The 22,896-nt window shown below is 38.7% G+C and overlaps 1 protein-coding gene across 2 annotated transcripts in view; it reads left to right on the plus strand.

Moving 5' to 3' along the window:
• The first annotated feature begins 95 nt into the window (after positions 1-95).
• Positions 96-22,896, plus strand: part of ripor2 (RHO family interacting cell polarization regulator 2) — a 98,581-nt gene continuing 75,780 nt past the window's right edge. For both annotated transcript variants that reach the window (XM_015357240.2, XM_069195039.1), the window contains exon 1: positions 96-547. In XM_015357240.2, coding sequence (XP_015212726.1) covers positions 415-547 — 133 coding nt within the window. In that variant the 5' untranslated portion in view covers positions 96-414. The remainder of the gene's footprint in view (positions 548-22,896) is intronic.

The following is a 22,896-nucleotide window of genomic DNA, read 5'->3' on the forward strand; positions in this document are numbered from 1 at the left end:
GGTATTCCTTCTTCATGCTAGTGATGGCAGCAGAGCAGAGATGGAAGGAGCTCTGTTTTGCTTTGGCCTTTTGTCAGCTTCTGCCTGGCAGGGATCACATTTCCACATCATGATCATCTGCAGCTTCTGTTCCTTCTAGGCGGCTTGGTGCTCAGGCTTGGGGGGGAGAGGAGCAGGCTCATTAATGTACCAGCCTCTCAGTGCAAAAGGAATTATGTCCCCAACCTCATGCATAAAACATTGAAGCTGAGGGAAGCGTGAGGGGAGTCAGCCAGGTACAGTGTCACAGCTGCAGGAGAGATTGGACTGCCCAGACCTGAATGAACAGCAGGTCAGTTGAAACAGAAAGAAAAGACATCCTCCTCTGGGGCTAAAGATGAGGGACTTGCAAAGTGGGATTTTGTTTGTGGAGTGATGCGCATGGGTTACAGGGACATCTACCCTGCATTTGCCCTTCCCCCTCGAGAGGCCATGGATTTGTCTGGACGGCTCCACTGGATCAGGAAGCGGCCATGGAGAAACTGGGCCCCCAGACGGGACTTCAGCAGTAAGTGTCTCAGTGCGTGCGTCACTTTGAAGAACTGTGCTTTGCTTTAAAGCCTCTAGAAGGTGATGAGTCATTCTGTCTAACGTGGCCTGTGTACTGTGAAAGGGAATGTCATTCTGACTGACAGGATTCATCTTGTCTCAGCTTCAAATGTTGTTTTAATAGTCTCACTAATTCTTGCTACAAGACCAAAGTAGAATAATTTTTTATCATTTACACAAGCACCTAGTTTTAGCACTATCTGTTAAAGCACAGACTTGCTGTCAGTCTCTCTCTGTGAGCATAATTAGCTTCTCAAAATCTCAAGGCAAAGTTTGATTTGGATTCTGTAGTCATATTTGTTCTTTAAATTGCTTGTAATGTCTCAGCTGCTGCATTACCACATGATAGCTCTAAGATAATTTAAGTGAAAATGAAAATATGATAAATTAGGGGAACTTATTGCCTGTGCAGGGTACTATGGGATACAGCAATGATGAGATGACTTCAAAATAAAATGCACTGGTGCTTTTGGAAATGATTCTACTCGATCCTTTCTTTTTGTGAACAACTTTAGTTTGGAGAGGAGCACTACTGAAAAACTTAACACCTAAGGACCCCTAAAATGCCATCTAACAGCTATACCAGAGCCACCCTACAACAAGGCTTTGACGCTGATCTGCAGCTGCATTCCCCTTGACCCAGTGTGACCCCACTGGCACCATGGATCAAAGTAGCTGATAGCTCCATATAAGTAACATTAAGACAGGTCAGATCCTGTGATGCCAGGGGAGAGAATGCAGAGGCTTCCAATTCAGTGCCAGGACTTTTTAGCAGCAGTCAGACCAGCCCACCAGATCCATTTTTGCTGCTGTGAGACGCCCAGATAAGAGTCACAATCCAACAAGAGTTCTAAATGTGACCATGGAATGTGTGTATTTGGAATAAAGGACAAACGCAAAACAACCTGTTTCAGCTATTCATCCATCACTGGGACTCCAAAAATATGTAAAAATGTGCTGACAGGCAGGAGACTAGAAACTGTTTTAGAAAGTTATTGTCTGGGATCCACATACAGGTATTGAAGTAAATGTAAGTGGAAAATTCCATGGTAAGGATTTCTGGAGGCAGAATTGGAATTATCCTAAATTCTGTACCAGGAAAAAGGTCATCTGCAGCATTCAAGTCCCTGTCCTAAATTGGAACCACGGCTAAAGTTTTATAGAACGGTGCTGTAATAGAAGGGCATCCTTAGAAGAAGCCAGTTTTTTGGTTTCTACAAAGAGGCTGTACACTGGGTGTATAGACAACCTCGCCCTCCAGGGTGCAACGGCAGCACACATTGCAGTACACAACGAAAAAAGAGAGCTGTATGATTGCTTGAAATGTGGAGACTGGAGCACTCCAGCTTAGTCCCACTCCCTTTTGAAAATGCAGTGCATTCATTTAAAGGTGATCAGATAATTCCAACATACAATAAAAATTCCTTACACTTATATGGTGCTTCTGTGGACAGTTCACTCAGAGTGTTTTACGGGTAATGGGGACTCCCTTCCGCCACCATCTGCACAATGTGTAGCTCCCACCTGGATAATGCAGCAGCATTCAATCACTGGGGAGGAGAACAGAGTAAAGAAACCAATTCATACATGGTGAGTATTAGGAGGCCATGATTCATAAAGGATAGGGGGATATTTGGCTGAGGTTAACACCCTTCCATATAACCTACATTCAAGAACAATGGTTTACAGAAAAGTCTCTGTACAGACTTTATCAGATATATGGATTCTTATATAACTTATAACTTGCACCTTTCCCAATTCATAACATTAGTATATATTTTAAATTAAATTATTAACTGTACACCTATAGGCTGCAGTAAGGTGGTATCTGCAATTGTAAAAGAAAAAGGTTAACTTTGCCAGGGCTGGACTACAGCTAGGATCACACCTTACCCCTTCTCTAAACGACAGACTACTTTCTTCTAAATTTTCTCCATTCATTGGAAGTTCCATTTCACACCTCTCTAAACCTATTCTGACTTCACACCTCTCACTCCTCCTCTCTCCCAGCCTTTGTTCTCCCGCTACATTACCTTTGCTTACTGCCTTGTCTTTCTCACACCTGAAGAAGGCTCCACGGCCGAAACGTTGTGTTTTATTTCTTTCAGCATGGAATAAACCTATTACTTGTTCCTTTGCAGCCTACGCATGCTGACGCAGCTACCCACCTGAACTATCTTCAGCTTCCTATGTAACATGACTCTCAAGATTTTCCAGGCACCTGTGATCTTGCAGTATTGTCTAAATGTTTTCAGAGTTTTCAGAACTCACCGTTCTCTCATTCCTCTTGCTAGTTCGAGACCCATACTCTGCACTGTACTGACTATTGACTGGGATAAAGTGAAAATTTCTTTACTGGTTGTTTAAAGAAATAAATATACTGCTACAATTTTTTATTAAGAAGAAACATTTATTGCTTGTGTTATTATGTTTTCTCACTTTAAATTAGTGGGTCAATGTTTTTGAAAGTCACAAAGCCATTCAGAGTTTGACTCTCTTATGTCACTTTTTGCAGAAGAGGTTTTAGTTCACTACAGAACATTTAGTTTAAAGATGCCATAAATGGTACCGTAGAATACTTTTTGGGTGTAGTGCCCAGTCTTGGGAGCAACAGCCACTTGTCAACTCTACATGAAGAGCAGTAGTTGTATTCTGTACTTAAAATGATCTGTTGAACAGCAGACAAAGGATATGCTACTGTACATCACTCTGTAATTGTGCTCATCTGGCCAGCCAATTCTGAGGCTGATTTAATCCTCAGTCTTACCACTCCAGGAAGGAGTAGTCTATATAGCCATTAAATGGGACATAAAACAGTTCAAAGAACTCATTAACCTTTTAAAAAACATCTGTGCTGAAAGAATAGCCTCTTTCTTTTCATAATCATTTCCACAGCAGGGAATCAAGTAGTTGCTATTTTTAGGGTTTTATCTGATGTTCTGTCTAATGTTCTTTATAAGACTTGCAACAACAAGCAGATATCCTCTGACATGCAGCTTTTTTCTAATCTGTGCTCTATGAATATCCCCTCTCCAATTACTATGTAAATTAGTGGCACATTTTCAGGTCCTCTATTTTATCTGACTTTGTAAACACTAATGATGACATCTCTTATCACTCACAAAAAGTATAACTTCCACATATAAACAGGAGTAAAAATAATAAAAAATCCTTTGGGCATTTTCCTAAACATCCTCCATCTATTAAGTGATTTTATTTTCTCTGTGCCTTCCTTTCTAGCTATAATTACAATTATTTGTTGTTTTTTTTTTTACCCAAAGCAACTTATATTTGCAGACATTTATATAGCTGGGAACCAGAGCAATTTTGGTGAAGTTCCCTTCTCAACATCATTGTCTACTGCTCCAGGGGTGCTCTGACCCCAAGATTCTCTCCCTATCTGTGTGTCTGTATCTCATGGAGAGCAAGCGGGGGTATGCAAAAAGACGAATTCCTAATGCAAGAAATTGTATGTGGCTAATAAAGTGATCTTATCTTATCTTTTCAAAACTAAACTCAGTTTTGCTTGAATTTGGGGTAGCATTGAGGTCTCTGAATAAAACGGTATTCAAACTTTAAATATAATAATAATAACATCATTTTATTAACCCTTTACAATTTCTTGCATTAGGAATTATCTTTTCGCATACCCCAGCTTGCTCTCCATGAGACACACAGACACAAAGATAGGGAGAGAGCCTGGGGTCAGAGCGTAGGGTCTGCCATTGTACGGCGCCCTTGGAGCAGTTGGGGTTAAGGGCCTTGCTCAGGAGCCCAACGAAGTAGGATTCCTCTGCCGGCTGCAGGATTTAAATAAATATTAGGCCCAATGATTTAACTTAAATAATGCATTACTGAATTTCATCATGAAAATCACATCATCTAGTCAAGTATAAAAGTCAACATTTTTTTTAATTGAATGTATTTTAATGGATTGGGATTCTCAGGGCATGTGCCCTCCCCGCTCCCACCCCAGTTCGAACCCAGGTCTCCGGCGTCACGCAACAGGGAACTGGCCTAAATCTCTGTTGGCCCGGGCGGCCAAGCTCCCTTTTATGCGCAGGGGCGTATTCGTTACACTATAACAAATTTACAAATACAAGTAGAGGAGAAAATACAGATGAAAAAAAGAAAACATTAACAGAACAAAAAACAATTAACTGCCAGCGGAAATGAGAGAAATATTTATGTAACCAAGTTATATTTTTACATAGATCAAACGTTTTTCTTGCTTTAGCATTTTTCATGTTCTTTATGGAATTTAAATAAAATTTAAACTCCACCTCAAACTGTTCATTGACTTCAGTTCACCATTCAACACAATCATCCCCCAGAAACTGATAGAAAAACTGAGCTTGCTGAATCTCAATGCCTCCCTCTGCAACTGGATTCTGTGTCATGATAGTAATCCCTCCTCTTAAGGGTGCTCTGGCTCTTTCACATTTTAGTTGATTATGTGCACCTGCATCCAATCCTGCCCCTCCTTATTTAAGGCCTCGTGTCAGGATCGCTAACCCCTCCTCTTAAGGGAGCTCCAGCCCTTCCTCGTTCCCTCCCATTGTTTGCACCTGATCCCTATTCCCGTTCCCCCTTAAAAGCCAGAAGCGGACCTCACTCCTGGTTCCTCATTGATGTCCACATCATGAGAGTCCGGGGTCTTGCTGCATCTGGCTCCGTTATGCTTTTAACTTTCTGTTCCTAGTTCCTGGTTCCCCTCGCCGGTTCCGACCCGGTTCGTGTTTTAACTCCCTGGATGGATCCCCTGGCCTTGGACTCTACCCTTTGTCTCGGATTACTCTTTTGGATTTCCTACATGGATTGTTCGCCTGGACTCACTTCCCCTGGACACCTGCACTGAATGGACACGCCCCCCGTCTCCAGACCCTTTTTCTGCATGATTATTTTTCCCCTTGTGTCTTCACTAGTCTGGATCGTGTCGTCCGCATATGGCCCGGAAAAAACTGTTCGTTACACGTCATCCCTGTTTTTATTCTCTCTCCCTGTACCAGATTTCCTTCCATTTTTTAACTGTCTTGTTTTTGTCTCATCTGGATTTCCCAGTTTTGGACTCTTAGACTTCACCCTGGATTTCCCCACTGGACTCCCTCGGACTTGTTTGCCATGGTCACACTCCCCGAGCACCAGTTCACCATGGTCACCCCCCCGTTTGTCAACCTGCCCTGATCCTCGTCTCCTCCCCGTTGTCCTTTTCCACCTACTTCCAGATTATGCTGTCTGCATAGGGTCCAGAGCCACGCATTGTAACATTCTGGACTTTCTGACCAAGAGACCTCAGACAGTCCGAATTGGAAACCACATCTCTAGTTACACCATATTGAACATCAGAACCTCCTAGGGCTGTTTACTCAGCCTGCTCCTGTTCACGCTGATGACTCATGACTGCACTGCTAAGCACAGTTCAAATTACATCATCAAGTATGCTGATGACACATCAGTGGTGGGCCTCATTAGTAATAACAACAAGGCTTAAACAACAATCTGTCTCTGAATGTCGATAAGACAAAAGAGATGATAAATGACTTCAGGAGGGCCCATGCTGATCACTCCCCACTGCACATCAACAGCTCCCCTGTGGAGACAGCTAGAAGTACTAAGTTTCTTGGTGTGCATATCACAAATGCCCTCACTTGGACCATCGACACCACCTCCCTAGCTGAAAAAGCACAACAACGTCTCCACTTCCTATGGTGACTGAGAAGGGCAAACCTCCCCCTCATACTATTCACATTCTATAGAGGTACCATCGAGAGCATCTTGACAAACTGCATCACTGTTTGGTTTTGGAATTGTAAGGCCTCAGACCGCAAGCCCCTGCAACAAATTGTCAATATGGCAGGAGCCTCCCTTCCGTCGATTCAGGACATCTACCACAAACACTGCACACACAAAGCCTTCAGTATTGTGGACGATCCCTCCCACCCCTCCTGGAACCTCTTTGCCCTGCTACCATCTGGTAAAAGGTATCGCGGTACACTGTCTGATGTATTCTTTGCACAATTCTTTGCACAGTCCTGTAAAGTAAATTGCAATATGCACATTATACTTTATGTACCCTGTACCCTGTCAGAAATGTCTATAGCATTGTCTTGTCAGTGCCTTGTCTGTATTCGCGCTGTAGACTTGGAGAACGATATCACGCTCCTCTGTATACTTGTGTATGGCTGGAATTAAAAACAAACTTGAACTTGAACAATATTTCACAGTGAGTAGATGTGTTTTCTCAACATGAGCTTCATCTTTTTGTGCTCAGCAAAATGCTGATGCTTGCCAACCTTGAGTTGCCTCTTTTTGTGGTTATTCCTTTAGAAGAAGATTCATCCTAGCAGCCCAGCTATTAATCTCATGATCAAGGTGACTTCGATGGTGATGTTTGACACTTTGCATTTCCAATTGTTGCCTCGCAAACCACTTGTTTAGTAGGTTATTGTGTCCAGTTATGCTTGTAAACTATTCCTGGCAAGGTAACGACTATTCCTTAAACCCTTAATGTTTAATAATAAACGCTACAGTGAAAAGGTGGTAGAATAATCTTTTTGTGGATTTTTTATAATCATCATTCAACTTGTTAAAGTCAGTGATCGAAGTGTTCAGACCTTCACCATGATGATGCATGATAGAACTGAATGTTGAATTACCAGAGAAACAGGAAACCATTGGAGGTCTCTGTATAGTTTTAGAGGAATCTATTGTACTTCCAAACATCAGAATGATGTTGTGAATATGTTTTTGTTCAATTTTTAAATAACTACTTAGAGGGGTAACAAATGTGGTGCTTTTTTCTGGAATTTAGTTATTAATTACATGTGTTTGCTCTGTACAATGTTATTATGATTACCATGTAAATATAAGAAGTTTTCAAAGTGAGACACACTGTCTTCATATGAAGACTGTATCTCATTCTACTGTATTGCCTGCCCTATTTAACTAGAGGGATGATTAATTCTGGAAGGCAGTGTAAGTGGTAGGAAGTTAGATACCCACGTTCACTGTATTTTATATTTTATAATGACACCCCTTCTCTAGAGCACTCACAACCACTTCCTAAACACCAGCAAAATCCACAATGCCAAAAGACCTGATCTCTGTCTGCAGGAAAAGTCTACCCTGTCTAGGTTTCATAGGAGTGTCGTCAGTTCAGTAACATGCTCAATGTGTTGGGCTCTATTACATATGGACTAATTCCAGTGCATCAATACACCCACACCCTCCATAATTACATCTCTGTAATGTAATTGAACACTGAAGTGTATCTTAAACTGAAGTGTATCGTGATAATGAATTTCCATGGCTCAGTTTGCTAAAACTGTAATCACTGGGAGAATCATCTAATCCACCACACATGGTTGAAATAGCAAAAAAGTTCCACACACTTCCACAGAAGTGGAAAAGGCCTTTTGATAGTTTATGTGTCAGAAATGACTGAAATTTAGCTGGTTCAAATCTAGGCTATGTCATTAGCCAACTGTGTCTGAATTGAAGCATTGTTACTGAGAGACACATCACTTCTCCAATTAATACAAATGAATCCTGTTGGATTGAAAAAATATGTGAAAAAATGTGGAAAGATGACTAGAAGAAGAATAATATGATAGAAGAATAAAAGTGTGCAAGATACTCATCACTAATAGTAGTGCTAAGATCATTTTGGTAAACAGAAATTATTTACAGTTTAAATTGCGGAGAGCTGAAGTACTGTAGCAAAAAAAATATTTGTATGTATTTTTGACAACTGTTTTTGTATCCAAAATGCTGTGTAGCTACAATCACCAAAAAAAATACACATGCAAAGAATAGGAGCTCACACAATACAAAAAACACCTTGTAGTCAGATCTCATTACTAACTGGAGATCTGACTACTGGGAGACAGGAGCCTCTGTGCTGAAGAAGGTGCCTTTGTTCATACAAGACACTTAACCAAGGTCCTGACTACCTTGTCATTACAAGACCATATTGCTCCATAAAATTGGAGTTCAATTTAAAATCTACTCTAGCCTTGTGCAGTCTGGGCATCCTTAAGGTTTCCCTTAATTCAGCTGGTGAAGTAACTTCTCATTTCACCACCTGATCTGCTGAGTGGTGGAGCTACTGGCTCATAGTGGCTTTCACCCATCATCTCTTCGGGTGCTGCAGCTGAAATGGATCCCCTTTTATATGTAAGGCATCTTGGGATCCTTTTTGATTTTTGTTCTGTGTTCTGCTGTTCTTTTGTTGAACCCATAATTTCTTCGATATTAGGACTTTTCCTATATTTCCCTTCAGTTTCATTGTGATTCTTCAGAACAGACACAGCCTCTAAAATCAACACATAGTCACAGCTGAAGGGCTTATTCTTGTTACCAGTTTTATATCACTGATAATTTGGCTCCTAGATAACTGAAAACAAGATTCAAAATTGAATAAAAGTGAACAGAAGTGCAGAAGTTACTTAAAATGATAGTGTCTTTAGAAGAAGAAACTACCTAGTAAATTCTCGTAACTTCTTGCCCAGGACAGTGCAGAACCATGATTCTTGTTATGTAAAGCAGACTACACCAAATGGTTTACCTAGTGATAACTGGTCGCACTCACTCCCACACATGTGTGCACACATTCATCAGAGCCACCCACGATGTTCATAAGTATCAACAGCAAATATCATCACATGCTGAATCTGATGCTGCAGTCTGCTATATGAGAAAGACTGTCAAAAGTATTTTATTGACGGTCACACAATAGGGCTCATGCAAAATTGTGACAATTACAGAAATAGGAATTAGTTGTTGTTTCCAGAGTACAGATAGACTCTCACATTGTTGTTTCCAGAGTGCAGATAAGCTTTGTTGATATAGCTAGACTTATTTAGAACAAGCAGATTAAAACATTTTGACAGAGCACTCCCTATTGATTGTATCTGCTCATCAATTTACATCTTATAGTTTTGAAGGTCATCCTGTGCTGATATTTGTTTATGATATATTGAAACATTTCTTCCATTTTTTTTTGTTGGTGGATTATTTTAATGTCCTCCTATTTACGAGCAAATAGGCAGTTTTACTGCTTGTGATAGGACTATGCTATTTTATTGTTATATTATTTAATATTAATTATGTATTATTTGAAGCTGACCTCACTTTTGCAATTCAACACCAAATACAAGTGTCTTATATGTCACTTTCATAAAACAAAACTTGCACTTAGTCTGCTGCTCCTGTGCCAATTCAGGACAACATGTTTAGATTTCACTTAATGGAGCACAGAGATGTACAAGAACCTGCTCGTGGACCCACAGGGAGTCCATGATAGATCCTGACATGGACTGATGTGGGAATGTCCTACTAGAAAGGGCTACACTATTTCAGTGCCTTCCCTCTTAGCCTTGAAATTATGGCACTTATAGAATTGGGGGTTGTTTTCAATTGAACAGTTTCTTCCAAATGTGTGTCAATAAATATCATGTGATTTATTACTGCCTTTATTAAACTGCAGAAAATAGCTGTAACCCTCAGTTATTGGTACGTCTTAAAAGCAATGTCATAGTTACCGTACATGTGCATACTGTAGCAAACTTCTTTCAAATATCATTTTATTTCATTCAAATGAAGTTATTAATAAGACACTGATTTTATTCCTATGTTGCATGCATTGCAACCTTCAAATATTTTTATATGTCTGGGGAACATATTGACTTAGACCTCAGTTATAAATATTAAGTTATTTTTTATCAATTTCTCTAATCAATTTTCAAGACAACCAACCAAAAACAAATATATAAATTTATAAACAAGTATATAAATATACAAAAACACAGAAATAGGAGATCACACATGACAAAATAGGGCAAGGACCGAATTAAACAGGTTTTGAAGAAAAGAACATTTGACTGTGTTGTCACAGTTTGTGCAGTATCCAGATGTATCCTAGCTATACATTAAACTTATGAAATGGAATAAAACCAAATGTGTTTTAGGAATGTTTCAGTCCTCATTCAAAGTCAGGAGATGCAACATGCTTCTATAGCTACTGGACGCAACCTGAGTCAGAGAGACACCTTTATGATATTATTTACAATGCCAAAAAGGCCTATCATCCAGTTTGCCTAGTTCTCTATCCTAATTTCAGTGTAACGTGTAATGTTGCCATAGCCGTCCCAGGGACGCCAAAATGTAATGTAGCGTGCTCTCTGAAGGAACCAGTTCTGTAGGGTTTGGGCATTTACTGGGACAATTTCATTAAATATATTGCAGTGTATAGCATTAACATGTGAGCCATCTAAAAATAACAATTTATTAAAAGACAGAATACTGCATCACTGTAAGCACGAGCCTAATCTGACTCGATTTCTTACAATCTCCTCTCACCATGGCAACCAGTGAAAACACAAATTAAACACAGTGTCATACTAATACAACAACTGCCGAAAACTCAGACCATAACAGATGTCACCTTGAGTACGAACATCTCTTGTAGACCAGGGTGGGGAGGCAAAGGGCTGAGAACCCAGCAGTGAGAGGAAATTATTCCACATAGATAAAAGTTTATAGTGTGTCGGGGGGCCAAGAATGATTGACTTTCCTTGAAATTTCCACTGTTTCTGAAATGCTTAGGCCATCTGAAGGGAGATCCAGCCCTTTGGAGCAGAAAACAAAAAATCCTGTTATCTAATTGGCTTAAATAGAATTTCTTCAATTGGGCTCCATGAAGCTGAAGGTCTGGAATCCATGTCTTAAAGACCCTCAAGAGAAAAGACAAATTGCATTTCTTTAAGATATGGTAATGCAACTTAAAACTTTCCAGTACTTTGAGGAATATTGTTCACTACTGCAGATGAAACTTATTATCATAACATTATTGTGTTGGGTATTGTAGCGGGAATTTGATAGGAATAATGTAAATTAAATATGATGATGAATGAATATACTGTCTTCTTCAATCTGCTTTAATTTTATTAAAGAATTAAAAGCATCATTTTAAACAAATCTAATGAAAATTGGGGGAGATCTTCAGGCCCAAATTTGTGAAACCAGTCAATCGGCACTGAACAGTTCTGTTAATATGTAAATTCAAGTTGCTTATAACAGAATTATTATAGTTCCTCATCTATTACAGTAGGTTTATCTGTATTTTACTGAATGGGGGCATAATATTTTAAGAACCCTTTTTCTCTGTCTCTGTCATCCTAATTTATTATAACTCAAAACAACGAAAGATGAGAAAACTATGTAACAAGCAGTACCAAACATATTTTGGTACCAAACATATTTCAGATACATTGAAACCCTCTTACATGGAGACTGGGATGGGAAATATGTATTAACAAGTGCAGACAAATAGCCAGTCAAAATAGGACCTTAGTTTTACTTAATGATCAAAGCCAAGAGCACAATAAGGTTATGTAACTTATTTAGGATGAAACAAAGCAAGTCTGTGGCAGAGCTGGGGCTTGAACCATAAGCCACTTGGCAACACATTCTCTGCTGCAGAACCCCTGAGCAGCTCAGGTTAGTTAGTTTCTGAAGCCCTTTCCATTTACTCCAGAAATCTGTGGTAACACTTATATTTCTGCTTGTGGTTAAGGCTTATCAACAAGTTTTCAGGAAATAACATTTCTTGGTGGACTTTTCAGATATATCAGTCAGTTCTATGGCATCACAGTGCTGCCTGCATGTTTCCTTAGGAAGGCCACACTACCTTCCTGATTTCCGGGGTCTATAGTCTTAGAAGACGTCGAAACAGGAAGGCGAAGGAATATAAACAGTGCTAAATATAAAAATAAATTGAATTTAATTTTTAATTACTTTTGTTTAAATTTTATTTGAACATGAATTGAATATTCATTTAATCAAATAGAAAAATGTTTAAAAAAGGAACATCACCTCATGTTGGAGTGATTTAAACAGCTATGTATCTGCTCACAACAAGGCCCTGAAGGGATAGACTGAAGGAATTGTCAAGAGCTCCTGTGTCAAATTCAGCTTGATTTCAAACATGCTCCATTTTTCACACTGTGTTTGTGATATTTTTATCTATTTTCCCCTCCCTGTTTAATGTTATTGCTTTAACTTGATTTGTAATGGGCTTTGCAGCCCTTAGAGGCATTGTTAGGAACAACTACCCACTCCATGGCAACCAGCTTCCTATATTCAGCCTGATGCAAGAGTCACAGAATCAGGGTCTCTCTGCTGTGATGTCTTTCTGACATGCCACACATCTTATATTACTCGGTACTGCAAAAATATATTTTTGATTAAGCTTCTGATGTGGTTGAAAAAAAAATAGAATTACAGTGCTGAATAATTGAATTTTGTGTTTATGAATACTGCGGTATGACAGTACTGCTTAAAATCAAGCCTTGAAAATGTTCTCAGTGCCTCTTCAAGATATCTTGGAGACTGAACACTTGATCTCCCTTCTAGTGTTCTTTGGCTCTACAGGGTCTTGCACAAGACTCTGATAGCAGCAGAAAATCAAGCACAGGACTTAACTTTAGAAAAAATGACATTCTTGCTCATAACTTAAATAAACCCAAGTGGGAGTTCAAACTTCTGGTGCTGCTGAATTAAATGAGATCACTATGACCAATCAAATTCTTTTCACACTACTGATAAAGATATTCCTCTAATATCTGTTTTGATTTTCATTTCTTTAAAGTGTTGTCCCACTAGTTTGCGGTGGCTTGTTATAAGTTTGGTATGTACTGTACACACCTGCATTTGGAAACAAAACCTTTTAATTCTACAACCATATATAAAATACATATATAAAACTATATATGAAATACGCTTGCATCCACAGATCCTCACCAACTTCTACAGATGTACCGTGGAGAGCATACTGACCAATTGCATCACAGTCTGGTATGGCAGCTGCACCGCATCCTACCGTAAGGCACTGCAGTGGGTGGTCAGAACTGCCCAACACATCATCGGCAGTGCTTTACCATCCATCCAGGAAATCTACAACACAAAGCCCCCAAAATTATGTCTGACCCCATTCACGTCAGTCATAACTTGTTTGTCCCCCTACCATCTGGTAGAAGTTTCCGGACGCTCCAGTCGCACACAACTAGACTCCCAAATAGCTTCTTCCCCAGAGCCGTCAAATTGGTGACGCCCCCACTCAATCCCATCATACTATGATCTCTCCTCACTTCTTCCTGCACCCACAACGACTGTACTCCTACACCACTACATACATGACAACTGAATGTAAGCTAAAATTGTACTTAAAACTGTAGCAATAATAATAATAATAATAATAATAATAATAATAATAACAATAATAATAATAATAAAACTTTATTTTATATAGCGCCTTTAAAGGTGGCTTCTCAAAGCGCTTTAAAGGATGAAAAGCGCAGTAGTACAGAAGTTGTACTATTTATTAATTGCCGTATTATTTTTGCACTGTTCGCCAAATTACTTTTGCTTTGTTTTGTCCTGTTTGTATACTTTTGCACTGGCACCTTACTGTTGTTTACACTGTTAATTTTATTGTATTACTGCCTATTGTCTTGTCTTCTGTTCTATTTATATACTACACCTGAGAGACTAATGAGAAACACTTTTCTCTATACTTTGCAATTGAATATAACATGGACAAAATATAATGCGGTCTAATAAATAATACCTGTTACAAATGTGAAGCCATTGAGTCTATCTTGCTCATGTGAACTCTTTAAATATTTTAAATTCTAAAACACGAAGGTGGTTTCAACTATTGCATTTCTTAAGTAACCTACACTCTCCAACAACAGAGTAGGAAGAACTGTTAAAGGTTCTAACCAAGAAAGGTGTTCAACTAAAGACTAATTTATGTGATAGATAGATAATACTTTATTAATCCCGTAAGGAAATTGATGTGTTACAGCAGTCCAGCCCAAGACAAGCAAAAACAGACATCAGAATAGTTATAAAACCAAAGACAAACAAAATAAATAAATACATAGGTGTGTGCAAAATGTGCTGATCATAGTCACTGTAAAAACAATAAAATATGTGCAAAATGTGCATAGGTTTATACAGACTGATTGTCCAAAAAGTACAATGGAGTAAACATGCTGTCCATAGAGGAGCAAATGAAGGGCTAACAGTCCTAGCCTAGGGCAGCGTTATACACCCTGACAGCCGTCGGGAGGAAAGACTTTTGGAAACGTTCCCTTGAACACCGTAGCTGGAGCAGTCTATTGCTAAATGTGCTCCGCTGCCCAGTAACAGTCCCATGAAGCGGATGAGAGGTGTTGTTCATGATGGCTGTGAGCTTGGTCAGCATTCTCCTCTCAGCCACCACCTCCATGGGGTCAAGGCTCATCCCCAGCACAGTGCGAGCCTTCTTGATGAGTTTATTGAGCCTATTTGCATCTTTTGTCATGATGCTGCTGCCCCAGCACACCACAGCGTAGAAGATGGCCGCCGCCACCACTGATTCATAAAAAACGTGTAGCATTGTTCCACACACACTAAAGGACCTGAGTCTCCTAAGAAAATAGAGTTGGCTCTGACCTTTCTTGTACAGGGCATCAGTGTTACCAGACCACTCCAGCTTATCATCCAGGTGTACCCATAAGTACTTGTAGGAATGTACGCCCTTTATGTCCTCACCCTGGATGGAAACAGGGTTCAGCGGAGACTTATTCCTTCGAAACTCAAAGATAATTTCTTTGGTCTTGCTGGTGTTAAGCTGGAGATGGTAAAGATGACACCACTCCACAAAGTTGGTAATCAAGCTCCTATATTCCTCCTCCCTCCCCTCTCTAATACAACCCACAATTGCAGAGTCATCCGAAAACTTCTGCAGATGACATGACTCAGAGTTGTAACTGAAATCAGAGGTGTAAAAGGTGAACAGGAATAGAGCGAGGACTAACAACCTGCTAACAACCTGTTCGGACACACAGCTCTGTAGCCGTACATACTGTGGCCTGCAGGTCAGATAGTCTATAATCCAGGACAACAGGGGAGTGTCCACCTGCGCCACCCTTAGTTTATCTCTCAGTAAAGGTGGATGGATGGTGTTAAAGGCACTGGAGAAGTCAAAGAACATATACTCTCACAATGCTCCCCGTCTTCTCCAGGTGAGAGTTAGGTCTGTGTAGCAGATAGATGACTGCATCCTCCACTCCCAGGTGTGACCAGTAGGCAAACTGCAGGGGGTCCAGTGCTGTACTCACCAGGGTTCTGAGGTGGTCCAGTACAAGCCTTTCCAGAGTTTTCATTAGGTGTGATGTAAGTGCCACTGGTCTGTAGTCATTCAAGACTTTAGATGTCCACAAGTCTATGTAGAGATTAATTATTTCTGCCCTGGGAGTCTGCACATCCACATTATCTCAGCATTCTATCTACAGCTGCATTGTTGTAACATGTCGCAACATGCTGTGTACTGCTAGTTAAGGGTCTGAGGTTAAATGGTGAATTATTCATAGCTGTATTCAAAACCAAAGCAAGGGAAAGTGTAAGTGTCTTTTTTTTAAAGTATATACCCATCGTTGGGAGCATAAGAGCCTTCAAATTGTCATCAGAGACAACATTGTCGGGGATCAGATGCTGAACAAAGATTAGACATTACTCATAAAAATTCTCAAGCCAAATCCAGCAATGTCACTCTCCTATTGGTTAGTACAAAAATATTTATTTATTTTTATATCTGAGGCTACTTAGTCATTAATCAAGTTCCATCACTAATCATAGCTGTTACTGTTATAATTCATCACTTAGTTGGTGTTTAAGGTGTTTTTTTGTCAGATTTCATGTGGACACTTAATTATAATTAATTCACTCTTTGTGTTAAAATTGTCTTAAACAGGTTAATAATTTGCAGATATATGTTGTTTTTTCATGAGTCCATGTTTTAAAAAGTAGAAGAGATACAAAAAATAGCAAAAAGAGGGCTCAGTGAAGAATATTTTAATTCAGTAAAACATTATTTTCTATAATTGAATGTACTGTATATAACAAGTAAAACAAGTGATACATACTCATGGAGTTAAATGCCACTTTCTCAGACCGTATGCACAACAATTTTATATATTTTTATTTTATTTATGTGTTTACATTTTTAAGCCTTTTTATTGTTCTTGTATGTACAAAGTGTGGGTAGGAGATAAATATAGTTATACTGTAGAAAACAACACTTAAACTATGAATTTACAATTTTTAAATACTGGTACAATGATGCATTAACACAGAAAAAGCATTCATAGCAATGAAAACTATAATTATTCCATTTGAAAAGGGATAGGTTGCAAAGCATTTTGAAACTAATGATATAACTTACTGAAAAAGAGAATATTGCAAAAGGAGTACAGTTTTGATTTAATAGTGTCTATTACATGTATAAACGTCCAATTAAAGACATATTTTCTGCTGTGCGCTTCAATTTGGTCTCTAGATTAAGGCACTCTCCTAACAAAGATGGTGATATGCACCATCAGCATAGTATTCAGTAGTTACACACATGAGTATACTCAGGAGTACAGATTACACTGTAACTAAGATTACACTCTGGACAGGATGAAATGCTACTGCAAGGCACATACAAGCACAAAGGGAAAAGTCAGAGAAACCCATTTATCTAGCCAACATCTCTTGGAAGGTGGTAGGAAATAAAGACCAAAAGAAGATCTTCCTGAGCCATCAGAACATTCAGACACCACACTGAGGACACCCCAAAAGATGCATGTGACATTTCACGAAAATAATAAGACAAGAAAAAAATGAAGCATCCTAAAACTAGTAATAATATGAGCTGAGCATTCTTTCATTTTTTATATTTGCTGAAAAGCGTCATCTTTCATTCCACAGTATATTTACTGTAAATGTATATGTAACTCTATTGGGGATTTGCAAAACATGAAAAAGATGGCATTATTCAGCTTGAGAGATTAAAAACACCTTTGTATCTCACTACAAATTCAGAACTCTAATTTATGCAGGGTTTCTGAATATAAATTTATCCTTTTTAAATGTATCCTTTTATTGAATAGAGTAATCTCTATGGACCAGAATCACAGAGCTTCCTTTTTAACCATAGAGAAACTCAAAAAGCACATTTAAATTTGTGCCAAACTCTGCAAGCTTTCCTTCATAACCAGTGCATCTATAAAGCTTTTTAAAACATTGCTATTAAGATTTCTATAACAATGGAAAAAATAACACACTGTGTTCATTCAATTCAAAGTGTTCTTATTATATATAATATATAGAAAGTGGGGCAGAGTGGTGGTTCTGTGAATAAGGATCTGTGCCTGTGCCTGGAAGGTTGCCTGGTTCAAATCCTGCAGCCAGCAGAGGAATCCTACTCCATTGGGCCCGTGAGCAAGGCCCTTAACCCCAACTGTTCTGGGGGCCCTGTACAATAGCTGACCCTGTGCACTGACCCCATGCTATCTCCCTGTCTGTGTGTCTCATGGAAAGCAAGAACACTTTTATTATACATGATGTGCATTTTTCAGCTCTCTTGCCCAATGAAGATGATAAAAGTGATTTTGCTATGTGTCTTCCTGTAAAATTGCACTTGAAGGCTTGGTTCCTTATTTCTGGTAACCTGCTTCATGAGAACGGATTCTGTGGGCGATATGTTACAAACCACAGTTCAACTCCACCTTTTTGAAACTTTTCATTAATATTGTTTATGTTTCATACAAAAATAGCAACATAAGCAGCAAATCACTTACATATACAGTACATATTGAACAGTTAAAGCAAGGGCAATCCTTTGTACACAGGGGGGTGCATACACTATATTCCTTACAAAAAAGATGGAATTTGATCATGGAAATTAATTATGTCACTTTTAACATGTCCACATTTTCATGTTATTTTTAATTTCCATTTAATTTAATTTCAGTCTGATATGCACAATTCTGGCAAAGGGTTAACTCTTTTTGAATCCGCTCTTGATTTAACAATTAAACTACTCCTTCAGAGTCACTCGGGATGTTGGTTTTACACCACATTTACCTTGGACTGAGTACAAGGAGGATAAAAGGCTAGCTCAGCTCATCATACTGATGTGGTGGCAGAGCTGGGGCTTGAACTGGGAACTTTTGTGAAGCTCTTTTTTGTGAGGTCCACCATCTGCAAATCTGAAAAAATAAAACTTGGAAGAGCAAATCAGGCAGCTAAAGCAGTACAGTCCCAGAAACTCTGAACCAGAGCAAAATGATAATTGCTTGAAACCAATATACCCATGCAGATACCTTGTATCCATGACATTAGTGTCAGATTGACGTTATTCTGTCATCCAGTTTCTTACTGGATTTAGAAATCCATCATCTTTAAAGAGCAAGAATTCCACATAAATTGTGACTTAGAACAGATTTACTGTGATATGGACGAATACAATACTTTGGCTCACTCAAGCACGATTTTTTGGCCAGAATTAAGAGGCCTAAGCAAACAGAATGCAGCAAACAATCACTGGGTTGGTCATTTTCAAAATGGGCTTGGTTAAAGTGTTGATTTGGTTTTATCAAATCAACAACAGGCAAACCTTTCCAATGTTACATTTGTCTTTCCCAATGTAATGCTGGATGTCAAATACAGATGGCAACATGCAGCTATAAGCTGTTAATTAGACTGTCTCAGTATCAACACTGGAAAAAAATTACTTCCCAATCACTCACCTCTTAAGTTATTTATTTTTGATTTATGTCAGGAAATGTGCAATCCTGATCCTGTAGCTTTAAATGAAGAATTGGTAGCCAAAAGCAGTGTCTAAACTTCCAGTTGTGCTGTAATTACGGCATCCTCTGCATGAAATTTCTTCTTTCTTAATTGCTTCACTTTTTAACAATATTCAATCTGTTGTAAAAATTCTCTTGGGATGTTTTCAGTTTTTTTAATAAAAAGTGGCTTTGTGGCAGAAGAAAAATACAATTATTCAATCTTAAATTCCAGAATTTAAAGTGCTTAGTTCACTAGATTATACCCAAAGCAAAAGGTAGAAACATATTTTGTTTCTGAAGATGTTTATTACTCAGCTTCAGTGATGCTTCCTGTAAGGCTCATTTTCAAAACAGGTGTAATGTGATTTGTTCCTTAAATCTAATTGTGAGAGGAAGTGGTGCTCATTTTGAAACTAGGGTGTGGACTTCAACGGTTGATTCTGAACTCTTTAAAAAACTCAGACAGGGGTCCTGGGAGTAAATGTTTGTTCATGAAAATATTTAGCTGATACACTATCAGCTTCGACAACATGGCTGGGTAGCTTGTTCCACACTCCCACAAACCTTTGGGTAAAGACGTATGCCCTGTTCTTGATTTTAAATACACTCCTACATAATTTCATGTGCAGTCTATTTCATGTTTCATTTTAAAGAAATCCACTGGATGTTCTAGTGTCAGAGGATTACGAATACTTGTATAAGGTTTCCTCATAATCTTTTTTTTCAATATTGAAAAGGTTTAATATGTTCAGCTTGCCAGTAAAGGACATTATCTTAACCCTGAATATATCTGGTTGCTCTTTGCTGAAATGATTCCAAATATTTTTCAAAATATATTCCATAACTTGTACACAATATTCTAAATGAGGTTTTACTAATCTGTTACATATTTTTTATATAACACCCCTTAATTTCTACACATTTACATATACTGAATATTTGCAAAAGTTTTTCATTAGTACATTAGAAAGCACTTTTCTTATAATGTACTATTATGTATTATACCTAGGAGTACATTATAAGAACATGCAAATTCCAGAGAAGACCCCACAGTCTGGAGCCAAACCCAGAAAAAAAAAATTAAGCCTCAATATTCCCTTGAATCTCTCTCTTGGCCCTTCTAATATTACTTTTTACCAGTGCTTGCAATTTCTTGTACATTTTTCTAACTTGATCTTTTTTAAAATGATTTTATAAAAAGCTTTCTTTTCCTTTATATTTTACAAGTTGATTTGTTAAACTATTTGGAATACAGTTTTCAAGCTTTTGATTTATTCATTTTTGTTATTAATGTGTTCCATATGGTCTGTGTATGTTACATGTGCAATAGTGTTTATTGATTGTCACTATTATAATTAAAGCAACAGAGAGTTTTCTGTCAACCTTAAAAGCAGATGGCATTAAGATCTCGAAGATTAAGAAGAAAAATCTTTCTGAACCAAAGGTAACCACTGGCAAAATATGGTAGGGAAGACTGTCAACACATCTACACATCACGTGGATGAAATGAGCAATCCTGATCTAAAATATACAAAGTGGGTCAGAAATAAAATATAATATGTGTTGTCTGAAGGAAAAAAGTATTTTATCCAAAGATTAATCTCTTCTTGCATTTGTATAGAATTGTTCAGCCCATAGGACCTCACTCTTCATTTACAGGAGGAAACCCTCTTTGTCCACCACTGCAGTGCAGCACCGCCTGGGTGACACAAAGCAGCAATCATGTGCTAGCAGTCCTCCCACACAGTAGATTGAAGGAGAAGTGAGAAATTACTTCACCAATTAAATTAGACCAAATAGTGTAATATCACAATGGAATTTAACCAGGACACTGGAGTTAACACCCCTACATCCCTATCCCATCCTTCGGATGAGACCTAAAACTGAGGTCCTGACTCTCTGTGGTTATTAAAAATCCCAGGGCGTTTCTCAAAAAGAGTAGGGGTGTAACCCCAGCGTGCTGGCCAAATTTCCCATTGACCCTCACCAATCATGGCCTCCTAGTAATCCCCATCTATGAATTGGCTTCATTACTCTGCTCTTCTCCCCACTGATAGCTGATGTGTGGTGAGCATTCTGGCGCACTATGGCTGCCGTCGCATCATCCAGGTGGATGCTGCACATTGGTGGTGGTAGAGGGGAGTCCGCATTACCTCTCATGCGCTTTGAGTAGAGTATCCAGATAAGCTTCAGAACAAAGACAACTCCTACAGCACAGGGGCCACTGTCTCCATTTTGGGGTTTTATTACTACAACTATGCCACTTACTACAGTAACCTGGTCTCCCTTGGAGGTCTCTCATTCCAGTACTTTGCCAAACCTTGTTTTATTCATCATTCTTTGTTTTCAGCAATGTACCTATAGTATACATACATTTAACATTGAATAATTATGAAGAAAGATACAATAGCTACTTAAAAATGATCAGGTACAATAGCATGTATATTAAACATCACTGATCTAGCCTGTGGCTCATTATTAACAACATGCCCCTCTCATTAAAAAAGGCATTTGATTAACTATGGTCCATAAATTCCCCATCTGGAAAAGAATCCAGTTCTATTGCCATAAAATACATGATATAAAGTGGTACCTCAATGAGCAAGTGACCTACCTTCTTTTCTGTAGGTTCTATTAAAAATCTGAGGCTCCTGCCTCCACATTCCATAAATATCTAACAAAATGTATCTGATAAAAGGTTCATCTTGCCTCAGGCATTCTTTTGACAGACCAATTTTGCATGTACTATGGCACAATTAGCCGAATCTTGATACGCTTATTTTTTTTAATTTCCAAGGCTGATCAAACAAATTATGGAAGACTAGCATGAACATTTTATCTTCGAAGGTAAAAAAGCCAGAGACAGATGTACACAGCAGTAAAATCTTTAAAAGGCTTTAGAGAAAATGGACAAGAGCCAAAGTCAGCTTTCTAGTTCTGGCCTCAATGTTGTTCCCATGGTAACACAGCACCACTTCTCAATTATTGCTTATATTGAGCCCACTATGTATAGCTGTTGGTGACACACTTGTTGCCTATTTAACCATCAAGAGTTTATATTTTCTCAAAAATCATTTCTCCAGCTTTACAGTTGTGTAAATAAGTATTAGAATATTTTCAGACTTGTCATTTGATGAGCTTTTCATAAATGTATTCATCTATTACAGAAATGATCTCTTCATATGTTTTGCAAACATCCATCCATTTTCTAACCACTTCGTTCAGTACAGGGTTGTGAGGGAGCTGGAACCTGTCCCAGCAAGCAAGGGGGAGTACACACTGCTGGACTGGTTGCAGTCCATCACAGGGCACACACAAACACATACATGCACACACTCACACCAGGGCCAATTAACCTACCAGTATATCTTTGGACTGCAGGAGGAAACTAGAGCACTAGGAGGAAACCCACACAAACATGGGGAGAACATATGAACTCCACACAGACAGCACCCCACGTCTGGATTGAACCAAAAGCTGCAGGGCAGTAATGCTTACCACTGTGCCACCATAGCACCCATTTATCACAAATAAAAGCGTATCAAAACAAAACTAAAAAACCTAGTTAGAAGATTGTTTTGGGGACTAATCTCTGCTGAGAGCCTGTGATGTTTGAAATATGTGCTGTTTTAAAGGTTTATATTTT

The sequence above is a fragment of the Lepisosteus oculatus genome, chromosome 10 (assembly GCF_040954835.1).
Source record: "Lepisosteus oculatus isolate fLepOcu1 chromosome 10, fLepOcu1.hap2, whole genome shotgun sequence".
Lineage (NCBI taxonomy): Eukaryota > Metazoa > Chordata > Actinopteri > Semionotiformes > Lepisosteidae > Lepisosteus > Lepisosteus oculatus.